The sequence below is a fragment of the Ailuropoda melanoleuca genome, chromosome 15 (assembly GCF_002007445.2).
Source record: "Ailuropoda melanoleuca isolate Jingjing chromosome 15, ASM200744v2, whole genome shotgun sequence".
Taxonomy (NCBI): Eukaryota; Metazoa; Chordata; class Mammalia; order Carnivora; family Ursidae; genus Ailuropoda; species Ailuropoda melanoleuca.
This window is the reverse complement of record NC_048232.1, coordinates 75847735-75869366: the sequence shown is the minus strand read 5'-3', so window position 1 is coordinate 75869366 and position 21632 is coordinate 75847735. Positions and strand designations below refer to the sequence as shown.

The window sequence follows — 21632 nt, the reverse complement described above, 5'->3', positions numbered from 1 at the left end:
AATTTACACCCCACTAGTTGCTCTACAGTTGTGTCAACACTTGGTATTGTTAGAGTTTTAAAATTTAGTCATTCTTATGGGTGTGCAGTGGTCTTAAGGTTTTATTATACATTTTCCGATGACTAATGAGGTTTCATATGACTACTGGTCATTTGGATACCTCTTTTGTGAAGTGCTTGTTCAAGTCTTTTGCGGATTTTTCTATTGGGTTCACTGACTTTATTTGTATGGATTTGTAGGACTTTTTCACGTATTCTGGATAGAGTCCTTTATTTATAGATGTGTTGCAAATATCTTCTGATTTGGTGGCCTGCTTTTTTACTTTCTTCTCTTGATGAGCTCATTTTAACGAAGACCAATTTGTCAACTTTTCCTTTAAGATTTGATTTTTATTTTGTCCTGTTTTAGAAATCTTTGCCTACTTAAGAAATGTTTGACTTAAGATAAAGTCATGAAGATAATCTATCTCCTTCTAAAAGCTTTATTATTTTACCTTTCATATTTAGGTCCTTATCCATCTCAAATTAATTTTTTGTGTATGGTATAAAATAGGGATTCAAATTCATTTTCCTTCCATACAGCCATACAATCGATCCAGTATAACTTATTAAAAAGTACACTTTTCCCTCACTGCACTTCAACATTACCTGTGTCATAAATCAGTTGACTATATATGTGTAGGTTTATTTCTAGACTCTTTATTCCATTAGTCTGTCTCAGTCAAAATTTGTTGAATGAGAGCTACCATTTGAGAAGTCTTATTTAACAAAGATTAAAGTGGATACTATTTTCTAGTATTGGCTATTCTACTGTATGACTTTCCATAAGTAATTTAAGCTCGCTGCTCTTTCATGTCCTCATTTGTCAAATGGGGTTAATGCTCCTGTGTCACAAGAATGCTGGAAAGATTAAATACAATTGTTCTTTATAAAATATTATACAAACACATGTAACTATAATTTACTTGCTTCATCTTAGTTTTGATATCTTTAAGATATCTATATTCTCTCCTCTGAACTCATATCTTTAAGATATCAATATTCTCTCCTCTGAAATCATTCTCTCCAAAGGTTGAGAGGAAAAAAAGTCACCAGGAAAGAGGAAGAGAGAAAGCAAACAGGCTTACTGTGATAGTGGAAATCAAAATAAGATAACACTCAATTAAAAGGGAGAGAAAAACTCAGGAAATTCTTTGGGATCTCTTTATATAGCACTTACTTCTTAATTACAAATTCTATTACTGTCCTGCTGCTTTTTTTCTCCTGTGCAAACTGTGGAGGATTTCACTTTTGTTTGGTAAAGGTATCAATTTCCTCACATCTTTTCATTCAAAGTGTCAACAACTGATCTAATCAATGCCTGAGAAAGTCTGAAGGGAGAATACTGCACACCACTGAGTCCTAATCTGGTATTGTTATCCCAGGGTAGTTCTAATTTCTTCAAGAAGGTTTAGGAAATTTGTCCTATGAAAATTTGATTTCAATTCTATAAAAAATGAAAGACACTCAGACATAGACACACACACATATTCACACACACAAGTATACACACACTTACCTATAAATATAGCTATATCTCAGGTAGCATTTGACCCTGTTTCACGCTGGTCCTTTTGCTTACCTCTACCATGGTTATTTGTCTTATCAAATTGTATATGTTCAAATATCTCTGTCTCCTTACAGGCAAAGATAATGTATTTTACCTCTGCATCTTTTTCATCAAACATGGTGCTGGGCACAGAGTAATAAATGTTTTTTTTAAGTAATTTACGAGTGAAGAGATAAATGTTATAAAATAGAGTGCTATAACTCTAAAAAGGCTAGAAATCTACTGCTCTAAACAATGTTATTAAATGTTTTAGGCTTCTAGAGAATTTTTTAATAGCTTTGACATTTTTTAAAGATTTTATTTATTTGAGAGAGAGAGAGAGAGAATATGAATGGGGGTAGGGGCAGAGGGAGAGCAGACTACACACTGAGTGGGGAGCCCAACGTGGGGCTTGATGCCCGGACCCTGAGATCATGATCAAGACGCTTAACCAAATTAGCCAGCCAGGTGCCCCAATAGCTTTGACATTTTAAAAGGTATCATAAACTTTTCCTTCTTCCCTGTTAACTTTGGACTTTTTCTCCTATATATTTCTTTATATCACACTTCATTTTTCATTAAACAAATATTTATTGAATGTGTACTCTGTCCTGGGTTATGTTGGTTGTTTAGCAGAAAGACTATGCCAGTGAGGTCAGACATACTCCCAAAGATCTAGAACATATGGAATTTGAAGCATCTATGCATTACTGAAAGGAGTCTTATTTTTAAACATATAGAAAATATAGAGAAGAATATAAGTAATGTAACAAACATCTGTATATCCATCTGTGTTCCTATGCCTGATTTTCTTATGAGACTGTTAGTTCTTTGAGGGCATGATGCTTTCTTCTTCTTGTATCTTATATGCCTAATGTAGAATGAGGCAAATATTGGGCTCTCAGTATTTACTGAAAAGATGATTCAGCAAAAAATCATGGCAGAGCTTGAAGCTTTATTTTTATTTAATTAATACCATGTCCTTTTCCCACATTTCCTTTAAAGTCTCTAAAATAATCATGGCATTAACCTCTTCTGTTACAACGTGACATTCCCAATTAACTCCTGTGGACATTCACTGTTTTATCTGATTCAAATGCCTCTTTTGACTACTCAGATACTTGTATTACTTCTCTGCACTTGGTTGTCTGGCTCTACCATGTCTGTTGGTCCTTGTGTCTTCTCGTTACATTGCATGGATAACCTGGGAAGCACTGCAGAAGGGAATGTGTGCTAAGTAAGGAATCTCTACATTAACATACTTTCCTCCACCAACAAAGAGATTTAGCAAAGTAGTAAAGCAGGAGGAAGACAAGACCATTTCAGTTAACTTTTCTAGAACTGACTTCAGGTCTTGCTAAAGGAGCCCTTGACTGTCTTAAACATTATACTACCTTTAGGAAAGGGAGAGAATGGGCCACGGAGGGAAGAAGGAAGTAAGAGAGACAGAAGGACACCAGGTGGATATAAGGCCAGCTACATTTCTTACTGAATGGAAAGGAATCTCCAAATTAATCTGCTGATGGTATCAGCAGGCAGGCAGGCAGGAATTTAACACTGAGGCAGGGACCTAAAATGAACAAACGGCACTAATCTGCTAAGCCTCGAGAAAAACCTAGTCATTAATTTTCGTTTTTGATGAATTGTATATGAACAGTGATAAAAATACTTAGTAAAACAGTTAAAACCAAAACCAAACATCTGTATTTTCTGTAACAGTTGAGCTGTGTAATAAAGATCTTTAAAGGTGAAATCCCAAGGTTTGGAAAGGTATAAACTAGCACTCTTCTTCTGAAGGGCAATTTGGCAATACATATCAAAAACCCTTAGAGTTTTAAAAAAAACCCATTGGCCCAACAATTTCAAGAATTTATCTACAAAATTTTACAATAAGAAAATTCATTGTATTACCATGTAAAATAGCAAATGACTGCAAACAATCTAAATGCCTACACATAAGGAATTTGTTAAAGGTTAATAGATCTTTATGAAGGAATATTCAAGTATAAAAATACTTATTAAGTATAAAACGACTTATGAAGAGTATTTCTTCATAAGGCTTTATCAACCTTTGACAAAGAGGAGAATAAATTGGCTGTTAAATTATTTTTTGGTTGCAGAACTCTTTTTATCCTCCAAAGATATCTAGTTACAACCTAATATAAAGAGAAAAAACAACAGCAACTGCAACAATCAAAGATGCTCTTTTAAAAGTGAGAGGGGCACCTGGGTGGCGCAGCGGTTGGGCGTCTGCCTTCGGCTCAGGGCGTGATCCCGGTATTGTGGGATCGAGCCCCACATCAGGCTCCTCTGCTATGAGCCTGCTTCTTCCTCTCCCACCCCTGCTTGTGTTCCCTCTCTCACTGGCTGTCTCTATCTCTGTCAAATAAATAAAATCTTTAAAAAAAAAAAAAAAAGTGAGAGTGGGGAACCTGGAACTCATCCTACTCCTAGGAACTCTACGGCTTCAAGGAACATTTTGAAAACCACTACTCTTCAAGAACATTTACTGTGGGGAAAAAAGGTCAAGATTACAAAATGACTGCATTTTTGTATAAAGAAATTATATATATGTTTATATTTATATATTATACAATGAAGAATGGTTAGAAACATATACATCAAATGTAAACAATGCTTATCTTTGAGTAGTGGGTTTACAGATGATTTGTAATTTTTTATTGCTTGTATGCTTTTTTCCCTTAGATCTTCTATGATGAACATATATTTTCATTATAAAGAAAATTATATTATTTTTAAAGTTAAATTTTAAGGTTGGATTATTCTGTACAATAAGTTTTCAATATCCCTTTATTTCAATTGGTATTTTAAAGTATTAATAATTCTTCAGGTGGTTGCTCAATTGGAGAAAGATGCCATTCATCTGACAATTGAGGCGTTATTAAAATCCAAGTAAATGGGCTCTTATTGACAAGTTTCTCTGCATTCTTATTACAGATTTTCCTTACACTAAGTTGTGGGTACCTCCCTATGCTCTGATTTCTGGGTCTTTTCACATGCTGTTCAATTTCTGAGAAACATTCATCTCCCCATCTGTCAAACAGTTCCACCATGCTCAGTCATCCTATATCAGGTGACACCTTCACAGGTCTTCCCTGACTATGCTAGGTATTCTCAATCATTGCACTGTTTCTCTCTCAGCACTTAACGCAATTTGAATTATATATTTGTTTACTTATTTATTACTTGTCTCACCAACAAAACTGAAGGCAGAGACTATGTCTACTATTTGCCAACATATTACACAATGCCAACATAATACCTACGAATTGGCCATAGATATTTATTGACTAACTGAATGACTGGCCAAATGTTTGCTGAAATTTGAATTTGGAGACTCATGGAGACTCAATGGTTTAAAAAACAAAAAAACAAAAAACCTTTCCCACACTCTTGTCTAAATGGGTTGGCAAGATCCTGTTTTCAATACTGTTTAAATTTCCTATAACTTCAGTAATAGCCCAGAGTCACAATAACTGGGCACATTTTATAATGGCTTTATCTACAGATCCACAACTCACAGGAAGCTCGTCGGCAGAGATGCCTGCTTCAGGACTACTGATCCTTTCTCATGTGTCTTTTGGAGCATACACTTTCTATAACCCAGAATGAGTAATTGCTGCTTCAACATCTTCTAAGGCTTCTTCCAGCCCCACCTATTACACTGATGAAGGCTAATCTCAACTTACTGATATATATTACATGTCATTCTGTACATATACTGAAGTGCATCCATTGAATTATAATAATCCCTTTTGGTCAGGAATCTGAACCGTGTGAGCTACTATTTTGAGCACAATTTAAATAACAGGGGCTCCAACAATGGCAAACCAACAGTCTCAGAAGAGCTCTTGCAACTAAATGGAGAACTTAAAAACACCAAAACAAAGAGTGTAAGAAAAATAACCATAGAAGGTACCAAATAAGCATAGAGACATAATATTTTAAATACTTCCAAATATTTGGTTTCAAAGCATAAATGGAGCATGTGGGCTTTCCACATCTTTTCCTGCCAAGTCTCAGGAAAAACTGACCATACTACAGTCATCTAAAACAGCTGTTAGGACTGATCTTCAAATATTTGGTTTCAAAATATAGACCTATTTGCACTTTAGAACTCAGATGCCTGCATACTCCCACTATAGCCCTGCACTGAGATAATCCTCTCAAAGCAGGCTGCTGGCAAAAACAGATCTGTATTCATGGTGAGCACTGCTTCAAATGCACACAGCAACATGTGAGCCTAAGTCCTCAAGTCAATCGTCAGAAAAGATAATTAAGGCTGGCACCAAAATACTTCGTTTCTTTCTTTTCTTTTTTCTTTCTTTCTTTCTTTTTCTTTCTTTCTTTCTTTCTTTCTTTCTTTCTTTCTTTCTTTCTTTCTTTCTTTCTTTCTTTCTAGGCAGGGGCTCAATTTCACTCATCATTTACAGTTAAAGAAAGAGCATAAATGTGAAATGTTAAGATTCTAGAAACAAGGAAAAAAGTTTATGTCCACTTGGCTTACAATTTTTGCCTTTTTTTAAAACAGATTTATTTATTTGTTTATTTGACAGAGAGAGACAGCCAGCAAGAGAGGGAACACAAGCAGGGGGAGTGGGAGAGGAANAAGATTTATTTATTTCTTTATTTGACAGAGAGAGACAGCCAGCAAGAGAGGGAACACAAGCAGGGGGAGTGGGAGAGGAAGAAGCAGGCTCCTAGCGGAGGAGCCTGATGTGGGGCTTGTTCCTGGAACACCAGGATCACGCCCTGAGCTGAAGGCAGACGCTTAACGACTGCGCCACCCAGGCACCCCAATTTTTGCCTTCCTTAAACTAAGTTTCTTGTTTAGCATATTGNCACCAGGATCACGCCCTGAGCTGAAGGCAGATGCTTAACGACTGCGCCACCCAGGCACCCCAATTTTTGCCTTCCTTAAACTAAGTTTCTTGTTTAGCATATTGTTCTTGTGGGTACATAGATATAAACTATCAAATCTGCCTCACTTTGAGCTGCTATAAGGTCTAAGCCACAGAATAGGATCTTAGTCCAGAAAAAAAAACTTTCCCACACTGTGGTGTAATTGTATTTATTTTCTAGGACTGTGTACAAGTATGGATATCTAGTTGTAGTCCTATATTTCTGACAGTTATCTAATACTGTAACACTCTAGGGATGATAGGGGATACACACAGCATCTTTTGCTCTTCTGAGCAGACATCAGTTCCGATTGATCAATTTTAACTGGCCTGATTTCTCTTTTCTTTACGATGGCAGTCATTGTAAATGCCTATAACTTTATGAACCATATTGTCTTACTTCCCTTCAAATCTTATCATTTAAATCTTGTTCCTGAAAGAGACACTTAAAAAAAGGCAGGTGATAGTACAGCTGGGAAAAGGAACTATATTTGGCACCTTACAAAATAATAATCCATAGTTAACTAATTGGAATTAAAAATTTAAAAAATCTATAAAAAACAAAAAAAAAAGAAATAGTCCATCTTCATCCTATTTTTCTGGTAAGTGCTACACAAATGGAAAGCAAGCATTCCTCCCTTGCAAGTTCTAGGGATCCCCCAGACCAATTAAATTATACGTAGATAAGAATATCTCTCTCAACCTTACCTCTTTATGCACCTTCCAACTGTCTACCGTCACATTGAAGAGAGCTTTGAGGGCCTCAATGGCACAGTCTGTCTCCTGAGGTGAGAGAGGAGGTCCATTATGGTCTATGGCCGATTCATATTCATCGGTCCACTTGATGCTAAAGGCACTTTCCAAGATCTGGGTTAGCAGCGGTAGTCCCTGGAGCTCATAGCGCAACTGTGACCTGATGTCGGTGTGCAAAAGTGACAGGAGGAAGAGCAAGCGCAAATCAAAGCACTTAATGTCATTGATAAACTTTCGGTCCTTGCACTTTCTCAGGAGGTTACAGAGCTTTGCAGCAAGGTTAAGTTCCAGGCTGAGCTGCTGTGCCATCTGACTGTTGAACACTATGTTACACAGACATTTTAATGACTCCACAATAACTGGGAACTCTGACACCTTCTCCAAAGAATCATCCGACTCATTTAACTTGGCTAATCGCAGCAGTATCTGCATATTTTCCTTGGTTGTTACAGGAACTAAAACCTTTTTGTCTCTGGAGAGAATACGGAGAACTTCCAGGCAGGACACTTGACATGTTGCTGGGATGTCCTTTACAAGGACTTTAAATATGCCTTCACAGAGTTTCTGAAAAACAAGAATGAGTATGCAAAAATCATTACTTGGCTTAAATCATTTAAAACAGTATACTTCTCTACCAATGTATATAACAACAGTCAGTTTCTGGCTAGAAAAGATTTTTACTTTTTTTTTTTTTAAGTCACAGAATGTTAGAACTGAAAGAGACCTTGTATTTGCTGCACTTCTTTCACTTACAGATATGGAAATTAAAGGCCAGAGAGGCTGTACTGAGCCAGAGTGAATCAGTCAGGTCTTATACAGCTTTGTTCTCAACAGATTTTTAATATCAGACTACATATGCTATCAGGATAAAGGCAATTAGTCTGAATCATAGCTGATGGACCCAAAGTGTACATATCTATCTTGCATTTTTTGAGTATAATTATTCCTATCATTGTTAAACTTAAGAACCACTGATCATTCTTTCAAAATTCAAGGTCCAGCGTTCTTGTCCATAAACTGTAGGCCTGGGTCTCTCAAGCTCACACCTGTGAAGCAAGCAGGTATAAGCTGTTCTATTGCTGACCATTTCTGTACCTGTTACATTTTATAAAAACAACAGCAACAACAAGGACTAACATCAGATTTTACAAAGTTTGTATTTACCTAACATCAGACTTTAACTCTTTAAAAAGAGGCTGTCTGTGGGTCAAGCATTATGATCTTGGCAAGAATCCCAGGCTGTGTGTACCTTCTCAGTACATCCTAGTTGTACAGCTATGAAGTGCCAGCTTTAAATGTACAGTTGACCCTTGAACAACAGGGGTTTGAACTACACGGGTTCACTTACACGTGGATTTTTTTTTGATAAATACAGTACAGTACTGTAAATATGTTCTGTCTTCCTTATGATGTTTTTAATAACACTTTTCTCAAGCTTTCTTTATTGTAAAAGTATGAATACAATAATACATAACATAAAATATGTGTTAATTGGCTATTTATGTTATTGGTAAGTCTTCTGGTGAACAGTAGGCTATCAGTAGTTACGTTTTTGGGGAGTCAAAAATTGTACACAGATTCTTTGACCGTACTGCGGACTAGCACTCCTAACCTCCACATTGTTCAAGGGTCGGCCATATTATGTTCTCTAGATGGAGGTAGGAAGGAAATTAACTTGACAAGCTGAAAAAATTTTATAACAATGTCAACTCTAGCCCTGCCATCTATGATAACTAGAAGGGACTTTCAATGTCTTATTATCATTGTTAAAGAATTTTTAAAAAAATGAACACAAGTTTGGGGGGGTAGGGTAAGTGTAATGTGCCCATTATAGAAATATAAAAAAAGGAAATTTTTCTCCAATGTCTGATCTTTCACATCCAAAACAAAAAAAAACAAAAACAAAACCACATTCAATATACTACTTCCTATGTACTATATTCCTGGGGGTGGAGTCAGATAACCTTTGCTCCCACATAACTTTACTCAGGAGAGAAATCATCTACATTGCTGTTTAAGTTAAGAAACATGTAATTAATAAGGTATTATAAAATATTATATATGTGAATTTGGGAGTTCTATATATCGAATTAAAAAGACACCTTTACCTCCTTCCTTTTTAAACCAAAGAGAACAACAGCAACAATAAAATACCCCCAAAACNCAGATATGGAAATTAAAGGCCAGAGAGGCTGTACTGAGCCAGAGTGAATCAGTCAGGTCTTATACAGCTTTGCTCTCAACAGATTTTTAATATCAGACTACATATGCTATCAGGATAAAGGCAATTAGTCTGAATCATAGCTGATGGACCCAAAGTGTACATATCTATCTTGCATTTTTTGAGTATAATTATTCCTATCATTGTTAAACTTAAGAACCACTGATCATTCTTTCAAAATTCAAGGTCCAGCGTTCTTGTCCATAAACTGTAGGCCTGGGTCTCTCAAGCTCACACCTGTGAAGCAAGCAGGTATAAGCTGTTCTATTGCTGACCATTTCTGTACCTGTTACATTTTATAAAAACAACAGCAACAACAAGGACTAACATCAGATTTTACAAAGTTTGTATTTACCTAACATCAGACTTTAACTCTTTAAAAAGAGGCTGTCTGTGGGTCAAGCATTATGATCTTGGCAAGAATCCCAGGCTGTGTGTACCTTCTCAGTACATCCTAGTTGTACAGCTATGAAGTGCCAGCTTTAAATGTACAGTTGANTAGCAGCGGTAGTCCCTGGAGCTCATAGCGCAACTGTGACCTGATGTCGGTGTGCAAAAGTGACAGGAGGAAGAGCAAGCGCAAATCAAAGCACTTAATGTCATTGATAAACTTTCGGTCCTTGCACTTTCTCAGGAGGTTACAGAGCTTTGCAGCAAGGTTAAGTTCCAGGCTGAGCTGCTGTGCCATCTGACTGTTGAACACTATGTTACACAGACATTTTAATGACTCCACAATAACTGGGAACTCTGACACCTTCTCCAAAGAATCATCCGACTCATTTAACTTGGCTAATCGCAGCAGTATCTGCATATTTTCCTTGGTTGTTACAGGAACTAAAACCTTTTTGTCTCTGGAGAGAATACGGAGAACTTCCAGGCAGGACACTTGACATGTTGCTGGGATGTCCTTTACAAGGACTTTAAATATGCCTTCACAGAGTTTCTGAAAAACAAGAATGAGTATGCAAAAATCATTACTTGGCTTAAATCATTTAAAACAGTATACTTCTCTACCAATGTATATAACAACAGTCAGTTTCTGGCTAGAAAAGATTTTTACTTTTTTTTTTTTTAAGTCACAGAATGTTAGAACTGAAAGAGACCTTGTATTTGCTGCACTTCTTTCACTTACAGATATGGAAATTAAAGGCCAGAGAGGCTGTACTGAGCCAGAGTGAATCAGTCAGGTCTTATACAGCTTTGTTCTCAACAGATTTTTAATATCAGACTACATATGCTATCAGGATAAAGGCAATTAGTCTGAATCATAGCTGATGGACCCAAAGTGTACATATCTATCTTGCATTTTTTGAGTATAATTATTCCTATCATTGTTAAACTTAAGAACCACTGATCATTCTTTCAAAATTCAAGGTCCAGCGTTCTTGTCCATAAACTGTAGGCCTGGGTCTCTCAAGCTCACACCTGTGAAGCAAGCAGGTATAAGCTGTTCTATTGCTGACCATTTCTGTACCTGTTACATTTTATAAAAACAACAGCAACAACAAGGACTAACATCAGATTTTACAAAGTTTGTATTTACCTAACATCAGACTTTAACTCTTTAAAAAGAGGCTGTCTGTGGGTCAAGCATTATGATCTTGGCAAGAATCCCAGGCTGTGTGTACCTTCTCAGTACATCCTAGTTGTACAGCTATGAAGTGCCAGCTTTAAATGTACAGTTGACCCTTGAACAACAGGGGTTTGAACTACACGGGTTCACTTACACGTGGATTTTTTTTTGATAAATACAGTACAGTACTGTAAATATGTTCTGTCTTCCTTATGATGTTTTTAATAACACTTTTCTCAAGCTTTCTTTATTGTAAAAGTATGAATACAATAATACATAACATAAAATATGTGTTAATTGGCTATTTATGTTATTGGTAAGTCTTCTGGTGAACAGTAGGCTATCAGTAGTTACGTTTTTGGGGAGTCAAAAATTGTACACAGATTCTTTGACCGTACTGCGGACTAGCACTCCTAACCTCCACATTGTTCAAGGGTCGGCCATATTATGTTCTCTAGATGGAGGTAGGAAGGAAATTAACTTGACAAGCTGAAAAAATTTTATAACAATGTCAACTCTAGCCCTGCCATCTATGATAACTAGAAGGGACTTTCAATGTCTTATTATCATTGTTAAAGAATTTTTAAAAAAATGAACACAAGTTTGGGGGGGTAGGGTAAGTGTAATGTGCCCATTATAGAAATATAAAAAAAGGAAATTTTTCTCCAATGTCTGATCTTTCACATCCAAAACAAAAAAAAACAAAAACAAAACCACATTCAATATACTACTTCCTATGTACTATATTCCTGGGGGTGGAGTCAGATAACCTTTGCTCCCACATAACTTTACTCAGGAGAGAAATCATCTACATTGCTGTTTAAGTTAAGAAACATGTAATTAATAAGGTATTATAAAATATTATATATGTGAATTTGGGAGTTCTATATATCGAATTAAAAAGACACCTTTACCTCCTTCCTTTTTAAACCAAAGAGAACAACAGCAACAATAAAATACCCCCAAAACCTACAGACAATATGGGTCCTTTCTTGCTCCACCTTCAGACTCAAGAAAGAAAAAGAGCAAAGCATGAAGACAAATAAGAATAGACACGGCTATAAATCAAATGGATTGAAACTCTCGGACATAAGAAGGCTACATGAAATTAGAGAGCCTACAAAATTCATAGTTAAAAACTACCTCATCTATAGGCTTCCTGGAGTTCAACGGGCAACCAAAGACAAGAGTTCTAGTTTTAAAGCTCAGTTTTCAATCATAGCTGTTCTTAAACATGCCATTTCTTTTATAGATCTGTCTCACATAATGACCGTTAGGTAGCTTTTTGCTATAGTTTTAACGTATCTTGAAAATTAAACCACTTTTTGGATAATGACTCTTTCCTCCCTGCCTTTTTTTTTTATTACAACTCAAAAAAAAAAATCAAAGACATACCTAAAATACTACAAGTGCTAATTAATAGACACACTTATTGCTGTACTCAATATAATCATTTTTAATCAGAGAATATTATAAAGAGCAAATTAATAAATCATGTACATTTGGATGAATCAGAAAAATTTTGTTTTATATATGTACACCAGGCAAGAAAACTGATGAAAGAGAATTCTTTACACTTTCTTCATCTGCTGGAGTGCATGCTCCACTTCTGTGTTTCAAAGGTACTGTTGTATTTCACCTTTATTTTTGCTCTAACAGTATTTTTCTGTGCTGTATTTTTTCAATTGATTTTACTCTTCCTAAAACATGCTCTCTTCTCTTCAAGCACTTTTCACAGCTCCTTGTTGCCCACAGAACGCAGCTGAAATGAGCCCACGCTCCCTTTTCTACTGCTATCTCTGTCACACACCACTCCCCTTCTTTTTCAGCTGCTTCAAACGGACTCCCAGGCCTCTGACCGTATGTCCTGAGCCTCACCCCTGCTGCTCCTTCCATGGCATGCCCTGCTACTGTGTCCACCTGTCAGGAGCCCACTCTTTTTCTCAGGTTTAGTTTGAAGACTGAAGGGTCTATATGCTTCCCCAGTCACTCCCTCTTTTACTAAGTTTTTGCTTTTGTGTAGAGTAAATCATTGCGGCAACTCACTCCTTTCCCAGGCTCCTTGAGAACAGAGGCTATGTTTCACCTGTATCCCTGTAACTGGCTCAGGTGTGCTAGAACTATTTTTAAGTGCAAGATAACCACAAATTCCCAAACTTAAAACCTACCACCTGACTCTCCAGCATCTTCCAAAGAACGACTCCTTTGTACTCCTCCGCCACCAGGCATCACTTACTATCAAGCCTTCTCTTCCTCTTTTTGCAAGTACAACAAACTGTCATTACATTATATGTTAGGTACAGACTGTTATTATTTGCTTTCAAAATACTTATTTATACAAACTTGTTTTCATTGTTCAACTCATATATATATGTGTGTGTGTGTGTATATTAAAGATTTATTTACTTATTTGAGAAAGAGAGACAGACAGACAGACAGAAATAGCAACAGAAAGCATGAGTGGGTAGGACAGGGAGAAGCAGGCTCCCCGCTGAGCAGGGAGCCTGACATGGGGCTTTATCCCAGGACCTTGGGATCATGACCTGAGCCAAAGACAGCCGCTAACTAACTGAGCCACCCAGGTGCCCCCAACTGATATATATTTTAACCTGAAAATTATTTTGGTACCTTTAGGTTATCATGGAACCCAATTTTTTCCATCAAAATTAGTGGAAATATTTTCTGATTTAAAAACTTTCACTTAGAGGTCTGGTTCTCTGTAACGAACTACAGTCATAAAGCAAAGTCTAGGTATGCTTACAAAGTATAATTACTAAGAATCAAAGAGTCTGAGATGCCCTTTTAAAGTGGTCATTAGCTTAGCAAGCTATGGCTATTTCTATAAAGTTAGACTGCAAATCCAACAGCATATATTCAAGAGTGAGATCCCAAATTGTTCCCCAACCTTAATACTAGTACTGCTAAAAAAGGTTAGTTTCCTCCTGAACTGAAACCCGGGAGTCTACTATAGCAGTGGTTCTCAAACTTCATCATGTATCATAATCTGCTAAAGGGACTGTTAAAACACTTTGTTGCACTTCACCCCCAGAATTTCTGATTCAGTAGGTCTTGAGTGAGGCTCCAGAATTGGGACATTTAACAAGTTCCTAATTGCTGCTGGAACCACACTCTGAGAACCACTGAACTATGGTTAACAATGGACTGACATAACGTGGATGTTAGATGGAAGGGGTTAACTGAGAGCAATGGACCAGATAAGCATAGAAAAGTAGGCAGAGTCGAAAGCCATTAGCACAAATACCTTAACTTCTCTTTGACTATCCTGAAGATGCACAAGGGTGACAGGGATAGGAATGGGGTGTCACTGTCTGGTCACATTACTTTTCTTATCTTAAATATCAAAAACTACTCCAGGGGTGAAGTATATTACTTGTTTAAGGTCAGTGGTCCTGGGCTTGAAACTTGTTCAACTTACCATGGACTCTAGAATCAGAGCAGTGTTGTGATTAAGGGCATAGGTTCTGGATTTAAATTTTTTGTATTCAAACCTTGGCTCTTCTACCATCTTCTAACAGTAAGACTGTGGCAAACTTGGCCTCCCTGGGCCCCACTTACTATAAGAATTAAATGACATCCACATGAATAGCACTTAGAATAGTACCCGGCATGTGACAAGTGTTCAGTACAGGTTTTACGTATTATTATTATTATAAGATAAAATCTCAAGGTCCACAGTTTAGCATTTAAGATCCTCCAACCTGCTTTTTCAGGTTTCTCTTTCATACTATGACCCTATCAAACCCTCCTCTCTAGCTATATTTCTTTCCAAATTATCTCACACTGAGCTCTTATCCTTTCTTACTGCCTCCCCTCTACCTGCATCAGTTCCTCTTCCTCTTCAACTATTCAAGTTTTAACCATTCTCCAAAGCTAACCTTAAAATTCACTTTTGATATAAATTTTTTTCTAACCACTTCAGCCCCCAACATTCTTCCTCTCCAGGGAATACCCAAACCACAATTTGTAGCAATCATTTGGTGCTCAGACATTCTTCCTGTTACTACTAAAAGCTTTCTGATGACAGAAAGCCTTTTTTCTTTTTTTTTTAAAGACACAAGAAAATATATACTGTACTGGCTTCTGAATCAGAAAGAGCCAGGTTTAATACCACACTTTCCTACTGTATAATTCAGACATGCTATTTAACTTCTTTGAGTCTCACTTTCCCATTTGTAAACTGGAAATAATATCACCCATATCGCATAAGGCTATTTTGAAATAGACTCTGGGATGTGGTAAGTACTCTATAGATGGTGATTATTATGTTTCATTTCTTCATAATCCTTTTAGCCCTCAGCAGAGCAACTAGCACGGAAGTTAGCACCTACAATATAAATGGACTAGATCAAGTTCTTCAAATCTCAAGAATTAGTAGAGATCTATTAATGTTGTCTTGACACGTCTCCTTTCTAAGAATGAAATAGTAAAGGCTATTTTGTGATGGGACTAGTAAGATGGTTTGCCCCATTGGGTAAAAAAGTCTTTTTATATGAGCAGCAGAACTTACAGGTCTTCGTATAAAGTTCTTTTTTCTGAAGACATTCAATTACTTATACATATACGTGTATGTGTATTATTGTTTTAAAAGATTTATTTTAGAGAGAGGCAGTGCACATGTGCACCCATGTATATGGGGGGGGAGAGGGAGAGGCAGAGGGAGAGAACCTCAAGCAGACTCTCTGCTGAGTGCAGAGCCGGCTGCAGGGCTTGATCCCATGACCCTGAGATTATAACCTAAGCCAAAACCAAGAATCAGATGCTCAACCGACTGAGCCACCCAGGCTCCCCTATATTTATGTTCTTTAAAACGTAAAATGCACCAAATTTAAAGAAAATAGAAAAACATTCACAATTATACTAGCTAGTATATTTTATGTGCAGTAGACAGAAGGATATATTCTTAGTCAATCTACTGATTATCAGTAACATATGCATATTGCTTCAACATAGTTACAATCATCATGTGTCTATCATTCTGTGTTCTGACTTTTTAATTTTTAATGTAATTATCAGCAGTTTTCCACATTGCTAGAATACTTATAAAAATAATTTTAGGGTGCCTGGGAGGCTCAGTCTGTTAAGCATCAACCTTCGGCTAAGGTCACGATCCCTGGGTCCTGGGATCAAACCCCGTGTCAGGCTCCCTGCTCAATGGGAAGTCTGTTTCTCCCTCTCCCTCTGTGCTGTCTTTCTCTCAAATAAATAAATAAATAAAATCTTTAAAAACTTACATTGTTGGTAGAAATGCAAGTTGGTACAGCCACTTTGGAAAACAGTGTGGAGGTTCCTCAAAAAGTTAAAAATAGAGCTACCCTATGACCCAGCAATTGCACTACTGGCTATTTACCCCAAAGATACAGATGTAGTGAAAAGAAGGGGCACATGCACCCAATGTTCATAGCAGCAATGTCCACAATAGCCAAACTGTGGAAGCTGCTGAGATGCCCTTCAACAGACGAATAGATAAAGAAGATGTGGTCCATATATACGATGGAATATTACTCAGCCATCAGAAAGGATGATTAACCAACATTTGCATCAACATGGATGGAACTGGAGGAGATTATGCTAAGTGAAATAAGTCAAGCAGAGAAAGACAATTATCATATGGTTTCACTTATTTGTGGAACATAAGGAATAGCATGGAGGACATTAGGAGAAGGAAGGAAAAATGAAAGGGGGGATAACAGAGGGGGAGATGAACCATGAGAGACTATGGACTCTGGGAAACAAACTGAGGGTTTTAGAGGGGAGGGGAGTGGGGGGATGTGTTAGCCTGGTGATGGGTATTAAGGAGGACACATATTGCACGGAGCACTGGGTATTATATGCAAACAATGACTCATGGAACGCTACATCAAAAACTAATGGATGTACTGTATGGTGACTAACATAACATAATAAAAAAATTTTTTTAATTAAATTTAAAAATAAATAAATAAAATAATTTTAAATCAATGCATTATTAAATGACTTCTGTTCTCAGGAATCCTCTAGTATGATATACAGCAGAATCCAGAAAGAGGAGTGGACTTGTTAGCATGAGAAGGGGTGGTTTCATAATTTTAATAATTATAGTGATATTGTTTGCTTATGTGGTATAGTTTACAAAAACTTCCCATATATATCCTTCAATCTAAGAAATGCTCACTAAATACTTACTAAATTATTGCCTAAGGACCCTTAACTAAGAAGTAGAAGGCCAGTCCTTAATCTAGATCATATGACTCCAGCATGATTTCCACTCCAAGTCAATGATTGTACCATTAGCTGTCTCTCATTTATTAACCATAATCTCGAGCATGACACTTCATTAGGCCTCTTTCTTCATCTATACCATGCATTAAGACTCTGTAAGGCAGTGCTTGCTTTGGCAGCAAATATACTAAAACTGGAAGGCTCTCTAAGGCAACCTTCTTTCAGCTCCAAAATGGTAAGCTTTTCACTATGAATCCGTAAAACTAAGATCAGCTTTGGCTTTAGCCATGAGACAAGCAGAACTTGCTATAAAGCATATATAAGCATTCAAATGATCTATCATGATTTACATACAGTTTTAAAAGGTGATTTCTGAAAATATTAAAAAACTGTAAGTCAAGTTTTATACACAAAAAAAGTCTTTGCTTAAAATATAGGCATCATAATTTACTATACTCTGGCAACCCAAAAGGTAAATCCTACTCAAAAGTGTCTACAGATTGGTACCAGCTCACAAACTGTTACTGGACTATGTTAGATAGGTACACAAACTGAAATAGGTAAAAAAAACTGAGTTTGCATTTAGAAATACTTACAGTAATCCAACTTTGATGCGACCATCAAAGGATGTGATTATTTCTTTTAATGTTTCATTTTTATTGTATTTTATGAAAGCACTAGTCTAACCACAACTTAGGGAAAAATTAACACAGACAAAAAAACACCTTGGCCTTTCACCAGAAGTAATTTAAGAAGCACTGTTCCAGAGAATACATTTTATACTGTATAAATTTTCTTCAACTCTATGACCAAAGTAGTAAAACTAACTCAGATCCCAGAGTAATGAGGGAATAATATGCTACAAATATGCTTATCTAAGATTTAGTTTAATTGCTGGGCATTGTGTTGAAAACTGATAGTTGTCCATCAAAATCCATTTTTCGCTTCTTATATAGTAAGAGAACTGTGGCAAGGCCCATGACTGCCTAGCTATACCACATTCCTCAGCTGCTCTTCATGGCCATATGACTAAGCTCTTGCCAGTGGAATGTACGTGATCATATGGCATGCCATCTTTGGGTTTGGGTCTCTAGGACAGTAGGCATACCTTCTCCATTTTCTTGTCTCATTCTGTGGCCCAGAACCTGGAAGTGGCAGCCCAGTTCAGGCTGGGACAATGCTCAGATGGTGAAGCATAACTTGACAACTTTGAAGGAAATAGGGCAACTGAATAAATTTATGGAGCAGAGTCACCCACCTACCTAACCAGAACTGACTGATCACCTCAGAACTATTACTTGAAAAGGTAATAAAACACCAATATTCCTTAAATCACTTTTATCTTGGGGTCCCTTTGTTGCAACAGCTTAGCTTTAAACTTTAATAAAACACACCTCTGAAATACGATGTCTCATCAATACCTCATACAGAACCTCTTGTACCATCATTCCATAAGTAATGGAAGTTATATTTCACCTCAATGACTAAGCAACTACCCTCTATATCTAATATCAAGAGTTAAACGAAGTTGGCCTAGTTGTGCCATGGCTGGTTTGCATCTTCATTTGTTTATCTATTTATTAATTCATCAAGAATACACCAAGTGTTTATTCAATAAATCCAAGGCAATGTCCTTGGTACTGGGTAGACAACAGCAAACTTCTAAGGAACTTAAAATTGAACGGGGGAGAATTATAAAGAAATACAAGCCATGGATTAGTGTGACAAGTGCTCTGATAGTCTAAGCCAGAATTTCTCAGCCTGAGCCCTAGTGACATTTTGGACTGGATAATTCTCTGAGGATATGTATATTATAAGATATTTAATAGCATCCTTGGCCCCCACCCACTAGATGCCATTAACACCCTCTCAGTACCACTACTCAATCACAGCAATCAAAAATGTCTCCAGAAACTGCCAAATGTCTCCTGGGGAACAAAATCACCCCGTACTGAGAATCACCGATTTAAGTGTAAAAAACTATGACAGTACAAATCTAAATCCTATGGAAGGGAAGAAGACCAATTCAGGGAAAGACTTCCTAAGGAAGTGACATCTAAGGTGAGATCTGCAATGTATGTTCAATTCCCATTCAGTCATTTAACAAATGCTTGAACGCCTGCTACATTACTGTGTTATGTGATAGGTGTACACTGGTGAACAAAGCATAATTCTGTTATGTGTTATGGGGCTGACAGTTTAATGCGGAAGATAAATAAACAAAAAATGTAAATGTTTTAAGAAAAATGAACAGGATGGTATGATAGAAAATAACTGGAGAAAGGACCCACTTTAGACTGATATTTAAGCCAAATTCTGAAGGGGAGATGATGCTAAATGTGCAAAGAAAGAATATTGCAGGCAGAGCCTGGTGTATTTAAGGTCCTTGAAAGCCACAGCAGATGATGTTAGTGGCAGAGTGCTCTGAGACGTAACTAGAAAGTAAACTGACACCAGATCACGTGGCATTTTATAGGCTGTGATAAGGAGATTAGACTTAAATGCTATGAAAAGTCACTAAAGGAGTTGAAGCAAAGGAGAAATACAACCCAATTAAAGATTTTTAAAAAATCATACTGGTGTGGAAAATGGAGGGGAACAACTGCAGCTTCAACTAGAATGGAAACAGGACAGAGGTGGATGGATTTGATGCATATTTTTGAGACAGAACTTGCTGTTTTTGGGGAAAGGGAGGTTTCTGGCTTGAGCAGTATGGTGCCATTTACTGAGAAGGGGATGACTGGAGGAAAAACAAGTTTTGGAGAAAATTATGTATAGATACATAAAAATTTGCAATGCCTACATAGATATCAAGTGGAAAGTTGAATGTATGTGGCTGAAGCCTTAAGCAGCCATCAGGGCTATGTCTTCTCTATGAGTAAAGGTGTTCAGAGCTATAGGAATAGATTGCCTAGAGTAAAATATATAGAAAACAGAGGGACTAAGATAGAGGCCTGAAAAATGCCAACACTTAGAGGCTGGGAGGAGGAGAACCTGATAAAAGAGATTAAGAGCTGCAGCTAGAAGCAAGAGGAAATTTAGGAGTGTGGTGTTCTGGAAGACAAGACAAGGGAAGTATTTTATAGAGGGAATAGTCAACTGTTTCAAATGCTGATGAAAGATCAAGTAGCGTAAGGATTTGGCAATGCTAGATCACCAGTGACCTTGATAAAAGCAGTTTCTGCATAGTATTTGGGAGATGAGAAAGTGCAGAGAGAAGTACATACCTTTCAATACATGTAACTATAAGGAAACAAATAGGATGGTAATAAGAGGGACTATAAGATCAAGAGAGGTTGTTTTTTTCTTTCGTTTTAAAGAGCAGATATACTAGTCCATGTCTGTATGATGAAGAGACTGAAGAGTTGGAATTAATCCAGAGGGAAATGGGGAACTTATTGCAAGGTATTAAGCAGGGGGATAACATTAGTTTTGCGCTTTGGAATTATCATTCTGATGGTAATACGGAGAATGCACAAGAAAGGGAACAGAACCAGAAATGGTTAGTAAGGTGAAAAATGATGGCATGAACTAAGACAGAGAAATAGAAAGCTAAGAGATTTTTAAGGGGTGCCTGGCTAGCTCAGTTGGTAGAGCATGTGACTCTTGATCTTCGGGTCCTGAGTTCAAGCTGCACACTGAGCATAGAGCTTACTTTAGAAAAAAATGAAATCGAAGAGATTTTAAGGAAGTAGAACTCACTGAACGATTGGCAGAATTACTGGATGTCAAGGGTGGAGAAGGAAGAGACAAGGAGCCTCTCAGATTTCTAACCCGGACAACTTGGTTGATAGAGGTTATCAGTCATTCAGGAGATAGGGGACCCATTTCCTAAAGCTGGCAGCAAAAAGCAAATGATATTGCTTGGTAGACATTTCTCCATAATTGTCCCACAGTGGACACCTCAAATAAAATACACCTAAACTCATTAACTAGGAGGGGTCAGATCATAAGTCCCCCATAAGTCCACCTTTCCAAAAGTCATACTCTACTACTTATTGTCACAATATCCTTGATCAGGGCCAAGAAACTTACTCTCTACTACCTCTGTGAACGTATGTGCCTTTTCTTATGTTATTTTCTGTACTTAGAAAGTCTTCTTAAACCCTGACCGTCCCAATATTTTGCCGTGTATGTATCTTCAAGGCAAATGTCATCTTTGTAATCTTTAGTACGAAGTAACCTCTTCTACTTCTACCAGTTTTATAGCACTTAACACACCTCTGACCTTGAATTGTATTTATGGAGACTTCTTATCTCTTTCATCAGCTTTGGGGGGGTAGGATTTGTCTGATATTATTTCTTTTTGTTCCACAGGTACAAGGATGCTGTCAAATATGCTGAATATAGGGGTGCC

At 37.1% G+C, this 21632-nt stretch overlaps 1 protein-coding gene across 4 annotated transcripts in view; it reads right to left on the bottom strand.

The window, feature by feature from the left end:
• The window catches only part of RIC8B (RIC8 guanine nucleotide exchange factor B), a 106411-nt gene that overhangs the window by 59125 nt on the left and 25654 nt on the right, over positions 1–21632 (bottom strand). For 2 of the 4 annotated variants that reach the window (XM_019808358.2, XM_019808360.2), the window contains exon 3: positions 7218–7826. In XM_019808358.2, the coding sequence (XP_019663917.1) occupies positions 7218–7826 (609 nt within the window). Of the gene's footprint in view, positions 1–7217; positions 7946–9997; positions 10427–21632 lie in introns of those variants that run through there. The other 2 variants (XM_034643625.1, XM_034643626.1) reach the window with 2 other exon arrangements.